The 12,248-nt window shown below is 51.5% G+C and overlaps 1 protein-coding gene across 5 annotated transcripts in view; it reads right to left on the bottom strand.

Moving 5' to 3' along the window:
* Window positions 1–12: 12 nt before the first annotated feature.
* USP48 (ubiquitin specific peptidase 48) overlaps window positions 13–12,248 on the bottom strand; it is a 38,714-nt gene continuing 26,478 nt past the window's right edge. For 3 of the 5 annotated variants that reach the window (XM_051637354.1, XM_051637355.1, XM_051637356.1), the window contains exons 18-27: window positions 8,907–8,968; window positions 8,285–8,395; window positions 7,540–7,670; window positions 6,651–6,757; window positions 4,616–4,720; window positions 4,063–4,218; window positions 3,264–3,389; window positions 2,074–2,122; window positions 1,765–1,791; window positions 13–1,657 (exon numbers count right to left, since the gene is read on the bottom strand). In XM_051637354.1, coding sequence (XP_051493314.1) covers window positions 1,635–1,657; window positions 1,765–1,791; window positions 2,074–2,122; window positions 3,264–3,389; window positions 4,063–4,218; window positions 4,616–4,720; window positions 6,651–6,757; window positions 7,540–7,670; window positions 8,285–8,395; window positions 8,907–8,968 — 897 coding nt within the window. In that variant the 3' untranslated portion in view covers window positions 13–1,634. Of the gene's footprint in view, window positions 1,658–1,764; window positions 1,792–2,073; window positions 2,123–3,263; window positions 3,390–4,062; window positions 4,219–4,615; window positions 4,721–6,650; window positions 6,758–7,539; window positions 7,671–8,284; window positions 8,396–8,906; window positions 8,969–12,248 lie in introns of those variants that run through there. The other 2 variants (XM_051637357.1, XM_051637358.1) reach the window with 2 other exon arrangements.

Below are 12,248 nucleotides of genomic sequence, written 5' to 3'. Positions count from 1 at the left end.
TTTTCACGAGGCTTCCACGGCTCCAACAACAAGTTTAATCCAACAAAGTTTGGAAACAACAAGAGAGAAAATGGCAACATCTTGTACCTGGATCCTCCGGGAAAGGCTGGAACCACCCCCAGCCCCAGCCCAGTCCTTCCCACTGACTTCAGAGTTCCACTTTGCAACGTTTTAAGCTCAAGTAAAGAGATTTTTTGGAACGTTAAAAAAAGCCGAAATTAACAGTAAACTGAAAAAAGGCCAACAACAAAAAAAAACCCAAACAAAAAACAAATCCCAAAGGAATTTCCCAGGGAATACTGTACACAGGAGAGACCTTCTGTTTGGGAAGAAGAAAACCTCCTGCACGTTCCCAAAGGATTCAGCTTCATTCTGATCAATTCCCGTCAACATCTTTACCTTGGGAAAGAATTTTGTGAGTCAAAATTGCCCCCAAACCCACTTCTTTTTAGGATCTCCAAGGCCCCAAAACCCAGCAGAGATGGAGAAGACACGGAGCCTTCATGCTCAGCAAGGAGCAGCTCCAATTCCTGGCATCAAAGTTAAGAGTGGAGATGAACATTACCAGGCTTGTTGGGATGGGATATGTCCCAAATTCCTGCAATCCTTTCAAAAACTCAAGGGGAGGTGGCAGGGACCCAACCTCAGCCACACGTTTTGTCACGGAAACAAAGTGAAAAGGTTGACAAGGGAGAGGAAGTGTCTGACTTTCTTACGGAGAAACCCTTTTTTCCCCCCTAAATCTGGAAGTTTTGAGCTAGTTCCTGCTGCTTATGGGCCATGGGATGTAAAAAGTCATAATTATTAGTGCATTCCTGAAAAAACAGGGTGGTGGGGGGGATGGACACCAAAACACTTTTTCCCGTGGGAAACACATTGCCCGCCCACGCGCCCTTCGCCCGCTCCTCGAGCCATGGGCACTCCTGGAAGTCCTGGATTGGAGGAAAAGATGTTCTCCAAAGTTGATAAAACACCCCAAGGTTTCTAAAAAATGACATTCAACAGCGACAGAGGAGGAGGTTATTAAAGATCATCCAAGGTTTGGAAGTGAAGGCGGAGCAGCTGATGCCATGGAAGGTTCTCGGAGGCAAAGCCCAGCTTCTTTTTTGGGTTAAAGAGGTGAAGTTTTTGTGTTGGAACGAGCCAGACATTCCTCACAAACAATCTCATTACTTCCATGCTGTACTGAGAGTAAGAGAGGATCAGAAAGAGGATGATCCATAAGAAGGTTAAGCCTGAAGAGCGATGCCAAGGCCTCAAGAGCGACTCCAGACCAGGAGTGGGATTTGGGACAGGGAATCCCAGCAGGGAACACGTCCCTCTCCCTCTCCTGGGAACACAACACGCTCTTACTGCTGCTCAACTTTCCAACCTTCCTGTTGCTTTTATTAAATATAAAATGGGGAACGTTCTCTTGAAGGCAGGATGTCCTCCAGTGCAATCTGCTTTGACATAAGGCAATTTGTTTTCTTTTGGGGGGGAAGGAGGGGGCAGTCATTTCAAAGAGGGTTTCTGCCTTCTGGAAGAGTCAAAGTTCGGTTCTGTATCCACCTTTTTTTTCTCTTTTAATGCCCTACCATGTCAAATCCTCTTCCCTTCTGGTATCTCCTCTGTTGCCAACGTTTAGAAAACCATCAGTGTCCAAGTAAACCAGTTCCTGAGGAGAAAAGGACCACGGAAAGACGACGATGGTTACAGGATGGAGAAGAAGTGAGTGTGGGCTTAAATAAAGGGGAAGAGGGGGAGGCAAACCCCAAAACTCACCTTTAAATCCTTCTTCAGGCATACAAACTGGGAATGGAAGGAGAAAGGCATGGTGTTAGAGGTCTGCTGAAAGGTGTCTCTACAAGGATCCTTTGTCCAAGAGGTTGCACATCGCTGACTTTCCCGTTGATGGTGACAGGAAACCTTCAAAGTCTATGTTCTACCTTTTCAACACCCGTATTTTCTACCTCTTCAACATCTCTATTTTCTACTTCTACAATCCAAACCCAACCCTTGGCCACCAACACTTCTCCCCCAGTCGAGGTGCCTTCCTCGTCCCCCAAACCTTCTGGTGTCCCCCCCCCTCACCTTGCATAACGTCGTCCATCGCTGCATAATCTGCAATGGGTTCATCAGCCTGGAAAAACAAGTGGAGCAAGGGATTAATGAACAAGGAATCCTGTTTAGAAGTTCTCAGCCTGATCAGTCCTGCTCTGGAGGGAAGCAGGGAACGAGTCTCCTACCCAAACACTGTCTGGGAACAAGAGGGGAAGGCTCACTCCCTCATGTAGCTGTTTTTTCAGAGTTGGGAGGGATCTCTGGAGATCATCCAGTCCAAACCCAAGGTAGAGCAGGATCACCTAGAGGAGATCCCACAGCAACATATCCAGGTGGGTTTTGAACATCTCCAGAGAAGACTCCACAGCCTCTCTGGGCAGCCTGTCCCAGGACTCTGTCACCCTCCCAGTAAACAAGTTTCTCCTCATGTTCAGATGGAATTTCCTGTGTTCCAGTTTGTGCCCATTGCCCTCATCCTGTTGCTGGGCACTACTGAAAGGGGTCTGGCTCCATCCTCCCTGCACCCACCATTTAGGTATTTATAGACATTAATAAGGTCTCCCCCTTCTCTCCAGGCTGAACAGTCCCAGCTCTCTCAGCCTTTCCTCATCATGGAGATGCTCCAATCCCCCAGTCATCTTTGTTGCCCTCCCCTGGACTCTCCCCAGCTGTTCCCTGTCTCTCTTGAACTGGGGAGCCCAGAACTGGTCCCAGTTCTCCAGATGTGGCCTCACCAGGGAAGAATAGGGAGGGAGGATGACTTCTCTCAACCTACTGGCCACACTCTTCCCAATGGATGCCAGGATTCCATTGGCCTTCTTGGCCACAAGGGCACATTCCTGGATCATTGTTAACTTATTGTCAACAAGGGCTCCCAGATCCTCATTCTCAGAACTCCTTTCCAGCAGGTCCACCCCTAACTTCTACTAGTGAATGGGATGCATTTTGGGATGCTGAACACAGCCCAGCAGCAGGGCTAATTAATACATGTTGTTTTTTGGGTTTTTTTTAAATAAGGTTTTCCTCCTCCAAAAAAGAAGCTCCAAGAGGAACTTCTGGAATTACAGAGCAGCCCAGGTGGGCACACGTAGAGCACAGCAATTCCCACCTGTGCAGCAAGGCCTGTGTTTGTACAAAGCATCTCAATTGCTACAAAAATCAGTTCAAATCTCTGATTTACTGGAATCTTAGCAACCACTTTCTCTCCCCCTCCTCTTTACCTTGAGTAAAACGACAGACTCAGGGATGACCCCCAGGCTGCCGAGCGTGGCCGTGTCGTCGCTCAGGATCTTCCCATCGATGGACAAGTTCTGGTCGAAGGGAGCAACTGAAAATGCATGCATGATCTGTGCCAACACAATGAGACACGCTGACTTTGTGTGGAGGGAACAAAGAAACACCACTGAGATACCCCAAACCCCCTTGTTTCACAGAGCAACACGTGCCTTTCGATGCCACCTGGGGTTTTAGACCCTTTCCCTCCATCCCCTCCCAGCCGCATGTTCCTACATCATAGAATCATGGAATGGCTTGGAAGGGACCTGAAAGATCATCTAGATGCAACCCCCTCCTGCATGGGCAGGGACACCTCCCACCAGACCAGGTTGCTCCAAGCCCCATCCAACCTGCCCTACAACACTGCCAGGGATGGGGCAGCCACAGCTTCCTGGGCAACCTGTTCCAGGGTCTCATCACCCTCACACTAAAGAATTTCCTCCTCATGACTCACCTAAATCCCCCCTCTTCCAGTTTTAACCCATTCTCCCTTGTCCTCTCACTCCCTGCCCTTGTCTCAAGTCCCTCCCCAGCTTTCCTGGAGCCCCTTCAGGCACTGGAAGATGCTCTAAGGTCTCCCTGGAGCCTTCTCTTCTCCAGGCTGAACACCCCAACTCTCCCAGCCTGTCTCCAGAGCAGAGCTGCTCCAGCCCTTGGATCATCTCCGTGGCTTCTTCTGGACTCACTCCAGGAGCTCCATTTCTTCCTCAAGAAGACTCATTCCTTGGAAGAAAAACACCTTACCTGTATTTTCAGCTCCTTCAGTGTCTGATTAGCAGAAACAAGCAGTGCTTTCTCCCCTCTGACTTTCCGGTGCCGGGTGCTCCTCCTGATGCCTTGTTTTTGGAACGTGATGTAGCTCTGGTGAGAAACCTTCTGGCGCTTCGCTGCACCATTGGCCTAGGAACGAGGCAAAAAAATGAGGAGCTCAAGGTTGGGATTGGTAGAACAACCTCCCTGTTCTCTGGGCTGTGTTTTGGGTGAGCTGGTCACGCAAGGGAAGGCAGGAAGCATCAAAAAGCCCCTTTGGAAGCAACCGGCCGCATGCAAGTGTCAAGAGGACTGAAGGATGTGCCTTCAGACCTTGGTTCCTGGTTCCAACTCCTACCAGCCACGTGTAGGAGTCACCATCAAGATCTGATCTCTCCAAAATGAAAGTGATCATGCTGTACAACCATTGAAATGACAACTTAAGACACGGTTGTGCCTTAGGTGGTGGAGGAAGGGCTACCCCACCCTGCTGGCTCAAGAGGATGGTGCAGAAATTGAGAAACCTGGTGGTATTTTTGATCTCTACCTGGTTAAAATCTGGGTCTTGCTCCCCCTCTGGCTTGTTTTCCTCCCTTTCCTCTTCAGCTTCTGAGCTGCTCACATTCAGCTCTGGAGCAGCGTCCTTCATTACCTAAAGTCATAAAAATCATTCTCCATAACTAACCCAACAGCATCAGACTGTCACATCATGGCACGCAGCTTGCAGAGACCTCCAGGATGCCACCCCAATCAGAGGAACCAAGGCAGAGCAGGAATAACTCAGGGACCTGCTCCACCAAGTCTTCTCCACCCCTCCCCAGCTGCATGGAACCAAGGGAGGATTCAGCTCAGGAGAACAAGCTTCTCTATGGAACTGCAGGTGCTTCCTGGAGCTCAGGACCTCCCCTCCTCTCTGGGCAAAGGGAAAGTCTCCAGGGGCCTGGACTGATTTCTTTCCCATTAGCTCTGGTTCATCTAAGTGTATTACAAAAGCCCTACCACAGAGAAAGGAATATTATCTGGAAATGAGATACTCAGCCAGCCAGCAGAGGCACTCAGCACCGTTATTTATGGGTCTGGAGGTTGCAAGTAAATGAAATCTAAATAATTTACACAAACACAGAAATAAAAAAGGATGTTGGGTTCCCTGGAAGTCGCTGCACGGATCTGCTGGACACGAGTTCACATCTAGGCTTCAGCTGGAGCCCAGGAGACTGGTGTGCTCTCCATCCTGGATGCCAGAGCTCCTTTCTCCCACCAATATATTTGAAATTATTGCTTCAATCCCAGTTCCCAATCACTCAGCACCATCCACAGCTTCCCTGGAGCCCTCTGAATTCCAGCAGTGCTGCCCTGCGCTTGGCCACGGCTTCCCTGCTGCAGCATCAGGCCCAGGAGGGAGCAGGGGTTGCAGAGGGGGGATGAGGGGATGGGAAACACTCTCCCAGACCCTGCAAACCAGCAGAGGCAGGGAAGGCAGCAGGGGCTGGCACTGCTGCTGGCTGAGGCTGCCCTGTCAGTGAAGGCTCCAGCTGCCGGCAAAGAAAGGCCGCCTGTTTTTTTGCCAACCCCACGTGTGAGCACGGGCCTGTTCCAGCCCCCAGGAAAAAAAAAATAAAATCAAACAACAACCACCCTCCCTCTGTGCCAAGAGCCAAGATACAGCCTCGGGATTCAGCCTCCAGACAGGCTGAGAACCCTGTGGCTGATGGCTCCAGACAGTGCTGCGTGCTCCACAGCTCGCAAGCGAGGACAAAGCCCGGCCGGGCTCTGGAGCCCTGTGGCTTCCTGAGCTCCAGCTCCTCCCTGGGCTTGGCAAGGAAGTGGAAACAAAAAAAAAAAACCACCCCCACACTGCAAAGGTGTGGAGAATATCTTGGACTTGAGAGCCTTGGTTTCCTCCTTCAAGCATAAAACAAGCCCCGAGGAGGAAGATTTACTCGCATCGGCTTTTGTAAAACCCTGTCAAGTCAATTCTAGGCCTGGTCCTGATCCCTTAAAAGACCAGTAAAATAATTCACAGCTTCGTAGGGGATCTTGAAAACCACCTCAAAGTTCACTGCTGTTTCATCAGCACTGAGGGTGAAGAGCTCACTTCTATCGAGGAATAAGTATCACTCGAGCAACCAAGAAAGGAAATGACAAACACTGAAGGGGGAGGAGACTAGGAAGAGCCTGCTGGCCGGTTTAAGAAGACACAAATGGTTACAACGTTGCCTAAAATAATCAATCTACGGTGGGAACATCCTGAAAACACCAAAGGTTTGGTCTGACACAAGGAAGCCTTGAAGAGACTGGATTTTGAGAGCAGCTACAGCCCCAGTTTTCCCCTTTGCTAAAGCCATGGCTCCCAGCAGTGCAGAGCTGGCTGCTTCTTGCCCACCACCACCAACCACCAACCCCCCAGCAACTCCCCAGGAGTTCCCAGCAACTCCCCCAGGAGGTCCCAGCCCCTTGGGGACATGGCAGGCTGCAATGGCCACGTCTGGATCATGATTTGGGTACTTGGAGCAGTGTCTGTGAAACGAAACGGCGCCAGGACGAGCGACCCCGGAGGGAGGGAGGATCTGAAGGTTCTGTACCTTTTTATTGTCCACCACTTTGTGGATGTAGATGGTTGCCTGGGTGTACTCCCTCAAGTCCCGCTGCTGTTGGCACAACAACCCTTCTCTGCACTCTGGACAGAGCTCTGGGGAGGGAAAAAAATCATAGAATGTGTGGGGTTCAAAGGGACCTTGAAAGGTCACCCAGCCCAACCCCCCTGCAGTGCACAGGGACCTTCTGAACTAGAACAGGTTGCTCAGAGCCTTGTCAAGCCTGACCTTGAATGTCTCCACCACCTTCCTGGGTAACCTGTTCCAGCGATCGCCCACCCTCATGGTAAAGAACATCTTCCTGATCCAATTTACATCTCCCTTGCTCTAGTTTAAGGCCACTGCCCCATATCCCATCCCTCCCTGCCCTTGTCCCAAGTCCCTCCCCAGCTTTCCTGGAGCCCCTTCAGGCACTGGAAGGTGCTCTAAGGTCTCCCTGGAGCCTTCTCTTCTCCAGGTTGAACACCCCAACTCTCTCAGCCTGGCTCCAGAGCAGAGCTGCTCCAGTTCTCAGATCATTTTTGTGGCCCTTCTCTGAACTCATTCCAACAGGTCCATGTCCCACTGGTGTTGGCGGCTCCAGAACTGGACACAGTACTCCAGGTGGGGTCTTAAGAGAGCAGAGTAGAGGGGGACAATCACCTCCCTTGACCTGCTGGCCAGGCTTCAAATGCATTCTTCAGATGCCTTTAATAGCTTTAGCTCCTTGGAGACACCTGCCCCATTCCTCTGCTCCCTAACCTGGAGTGGCTCAGGTAACCAGGGCACCTGCCAAGCTGGAGATCCCCTCAGGTCTGACCCTCTATCCATCTCCCAAGGAGTTGACACTGATTAGCAAGAGAACAAAAGCAGAGGCAGCAGCAGCAGATGCACTCACGGGGCTCAGAGCTGTACTGTGCACCCTCGGGGTCGGCCCCAGCACCTCGTGTTCGGGTGATCTTGATGACGTGATCCACCACGAAGAGTTTTTGAATCCTCTCCCACTCGTTGGGCCATATTAGAGCTATACTGTGCAAAGGAACAAGAATGTGCTTTGTGACATGGAGAAGCCAAGCCCTAAGCTCCTCAACAGCCTCCCTCTCTGAGTCTGGGAATGAAAGCAAAGCTGCAAAACCAGCCCATGACTCCAGCTGCATGGGAGGGCCCGGACGCCCAAGACAACAGGGGAACAGCAGCGTGTTATTAGTGCTGCTGCTCTGCTCCAGCCACGCCTGAGGGAGGATGGAGGAGGAGAGGAGTGGAAGATCTGCTACTTTTAGTTCTGCATGGCTGCAGAAGCAAAGCTAAGGAGCATGAACTCCGGCGTCCAGCGCTCCTGGGGCAAGTCTGACGGAAAGCACATCGCGAGGAAGCCGGATGTTTCTACGCCCCGGTCAAATCCAGGGGAGTTTATTGTTAGGAACTAGCCAAGCTGAAGTAAGTTATCTTTTTTCCCTCACCCAGCATCCTTAGACAATTTAGGTCTTGCCTTAGATGAAGCTAAGGGTCTGAGAAAGAGTTTGTTTTTGTTTTGTCAGGGGAAAGCGTTTGCTCCTGGCGTTGCTGGAGCTCAGCGAGCCTCTGGGAACGCTCCCTAAGGCTCACAGGAGATGAAGGCATACGTGTGAAGAGAAGAAACTCACAGTTTGGAGTCTTCTTTGGTCATGGAAGCGTAGGTGAACATGAGGCCCCCGTGGGGGCAGAGGAGAGCACTGTTTCCTACCGAGGACACGGGGCTGCAGCGCGTCGGCCTCCTGCGAAGGAAGAGCGGTTTGCGAAGCTCCATCAGGTTATTTCACAAAACCCACCAGTCTGCAGGCAAGCCCAGGAGGTATCACAGGTGGATATTTACAGAAGGCATTCCAGCAGGGAATATTAAACTGCTCCCAAGGAGGAAATCAGATCTGCATTCCTGCATGTTGCAAAATGACTCTCCTATCGAGCAGAGATTTCCATCTCCCGCCACCAGCAGCCCGTGGAAACAGGACTGAGCGGTGACCTTTGCCTGAGCTACAGCTCCAGACAGATGAAAAAACTAATCAAGTTCCTATCTAATCCAACCATCTGGTTAAGACACGGTAAACAAGGAAATTCTGTTTCTTACAACCTAGAACAACTGATAGGAGCCCTGCAAAAATGAGCTTCCTTGTTTCCACAAAGCCAAACCCCAGGTAGCGACGCACCAGGGGTCAAGAACAACATCATTATCTACAGAACTCCTCAAAACCAGGAATAAAAAGCATCAAAAACCTCAAGCCAAGTTACCTGACAAATTTCCTCCATTCTTCTACAAAGAACTGCGAAACAATGTACAGCTCATCTGTCTCCTGGGGGAGAAAAAGAGGGGGAGAGGAAAGAAAAGGATCTTTATTAATTAATCCAACAACAGAGAAGGGATGACTGCTCAGCTGCTTCTGCAGCACTCGTTCTCTTCAAGACTTCAGTGTTCTTACCATGACAACTCCATCCAAGCACGCTGGGAAAGCCAAGGAAAATAATTTGGGATCAAGTACTAAGCAGTTTCATTACTAATCTCGTGTTGATTACAAAGTTAATTGAGATACAGATCCAATTACCTTTAATTCTCAGCAAGAAACGGTCAGTTCCCCAGAGCAGCCCAGACTCCCTGGCCCTGTGGTTGATCTAACCAGGTACTCAGGGGCTGCAGATGTGTCCTTGCACCCCCACGGGTGTGGGGTGAGACCCCTCCAACCCACTTCAATTGTCTCACCCTTTAAAACCCCCAAATTTCTCCTTCTTGGAGGATCCAAACCCATGGCCATGCATCCCCACCAGGCAGCAGTTTTAGGATAAACCTTTGCTTTTCTGCTCTGAATGATGTGCCATGAGACAACCTGCTCCTGGAGAAGGAACCACTGAGATCCCAAGAGCTGGGTGGCAAACCCATTCCCATGCTCATCTACCCTGCCCATCTTCCCTAATGCAGGTTTGAGGGCTCTCTCCACTCTTTTGCAGAATTCATCACACTGGAGGAATATATACGTATTTTAAATCTCTTTTCCTCCAGATTAAACCTCTCTGATTATTTTCTTCCATGAACCTCAACTGGTTTGGACCAGGAAAACTCACAAAGCTTGAGGAAAACATCCTCAGCTCTTTTTTATAATCTCCTTTATTTGGAATAGGGAAATTAAAAGGGAGCTCAGGAGGGACTTTGGACAAGGGCAGGGAGGGATGGGATGAGGGGGATGGATGAAAACTGGAAGAGGGGAGATTTAGGTTGGACATGAGATGGAAATTCTGGAGTGTGAGGGTGGTGAGACCCTGGCCCAGGTTGTCCAGGGAAGCTGTGGCTGCCCCATCCCTGGCAGTGTTGAAGGGCAGGTTGGATGGGGCTTGGAGCAACCTGGGCTGGTGGGAGGTGTCCCTGCCCATGCAGGGGTGGGACTGGATGATCTTTAAGGTCCCTCCAACCCAAACCATTCCATGATTCTATTATGTTGCCTCACTGTCTGGAGACATGTCATATTTTGAGCTGACCCATGGTGATGGGCTCCAGGTTTCCACCCCTACTCCAGCTACAAAAGCAAACCCAACCAGATCCAACTCTTAAACATCACCAGTGGGATTCTCCAGCTCAGCACAGGGCATTTCCCACACACACCCTTTTGGGGCTCCCCAGTTCTGAGACATGGCTCCATGTTGCCCTCAGTATTTATTCACAGCTGGAGAAGGCAGCAGGGACCATCAGGCTGCCCTCACATGCAGGAGCCACCAAGGCAGACACCTGCCAAAGCAGCTTGGCAGGAGCTCAGAGTCAATCCTTAATCAGTGCCACGAGATGGCCGGGAGCCAAGGCCTGGAGCCAACTGCTTGTGCCATTTCTTTGGAGCCACCTCAAAGCCCCAAGGAAATCCTGGAGAGCTGCACATTGCACCAAGGAGAAGCTGCTACCAGAGGCCTTGCACAACCATCACTCCTATTTCATAGGTTCATAGAATCATAGAGTGGTGGGGGTTGGAAGGGACCTCTGGAGATCATCCAGTCCAGCCCCCTGCCAGAGCAGGATCCCCTAGAGCAGATCCCACAGGAACATCCAGGTGGGGTTGGAATGTCTCCAGGGATGGAAACTCCACAACCTCCCTGAGCAGCCTGTCCCAGGGCTCTGTCACCCTCACAGTAAGTTAGTTCTTCCTCATGTTCAGCTTGACCCTCCTGTGCTCCAGTTTGTGCCCATTGCCCCTTGTCCTGTCACTGGACACCCCTGAGAAGAGTCTGGCCCATCCTCCTGATACCCTCTGTAGATACTGATCAGCACTGATCAGATCCCCCCTCAGGCTCCCCCTCTCCAGCTTAGCAGCCCCAGCTCTCCCAGCCTCTCCTCACAGGCAGATGCTCCAGCCCCTCAGCATCTCAGTGCCCTGTGCTGGACTCTCTGCAGCAGCTCCTTGTCCTTCTTGAATTGAACTTGGGCGGGAAGGGACCTTCAAGATCATCCAGTCCCAACCCCCCTGCATGGGCAGGGACACCTCCCACCAGCCCAGGTTGCTCCAAGCCCCATCCAACCTGCCCTTCAACACTGCCAGGGATGGGGCAGCCACAGCTTCCCTGGGCAACCTGGGCCAGGGTCTCACCACCCTCACTGGGAAGAATTTCTTCCTAACATGCAATGTAAATCTCTCCTGCTCTAATTTAAGGCTATTACCCCTCATCCCATCACTCCATGTCTTTGTCCCAAGCCCCTCCCCAGCTTTCCTGGAGCCCCTTCAGGCACTGGAAGGTGCTCTAAGGTCTCCTATCACTCCACACCCTCACATTTGCAAGGCTTCAGCACTGAGGGAAGCTCCCTGAGCCCTCAGGATGCAGAAGGATGCTGGAGCACATGAATTTTCCCTGAGCAGCAGGAGTGACCTGGCCTGCATGGGAAGGTGGTGGAAAGTCTCCTCCACTGTCCTGGCTGCACCATTCTGTTGTTCTTGGGGGGGGGTGATGAGGGCAGCAGTGATGCTGTGACTGCTCCTGGAGATGCCTGCAGGGCAGCAGCAGCTCTTCTGGCACATGGGCTCTTCTTCCCTATCTTTAGCAGGGCTCTGTGCCAGCACAGCCCCTGGGGGAATCACACCTTGGCACAACACACGTGGCAGCTCAGCTGGCACTGCCTGCCCAGCACAGCAGGGGCTGGGGCTGAGAGAGGGATGAGCAGGCAGCTCGGATGGCAGGGAAAGGAAACTTCCTAAGGAGAGGGATAAAATCATGGAATGGTATGAAATGGAAGGGACCTTAAAGATCATCCAGATCCAACCCCCCTGCATGGGCAGGGACACCTCCCACCAGCCCAGGTTGCTCCAAGCCCCATCCAACCTGCCCTTCAACACTGCCAGGGATGGGGCAGCCACAGCTTCCCTGGGCAACCTGGGCCAGGCTCTCACCACCCCCACAGCAAAGAATTTCCTCATGTCCAACCTAAATCTCCCAAATTCCAGTTTTAATCCATCCCCCCTTGTCCTCTCCAAACCTGCCCTTGTCCCAAGCCCCTCCTCAGCTTTCCTGGAGCCCCTTCAGGCACTGGAAGGTGCTCTAAGGTCTCCCTGGAGCCTTCTCTTCTCCAGGCTCAACACCCCAACTCTCCCAGCCTGGCTCCAGAGC

This window comes from Apus apus, chromosome 20, assembly GCF_020740795.1.
Source record: "Apus apus isolate bApuApu2 chromosome 20, bApuApu2.pri.cur, whole genome shotgun sequence".
Classification (NCBI taxonomy): domain Eukaryota; kingdom Metazoa; phylum Chordata; class Aves; order Apodiformes; family Apodidae; genus Apus; species Apus apus.
Note: the sequence above shows the minus strand (reverse complement) of the source record. Positions and strands in the feature narration are given on the sequence as shown.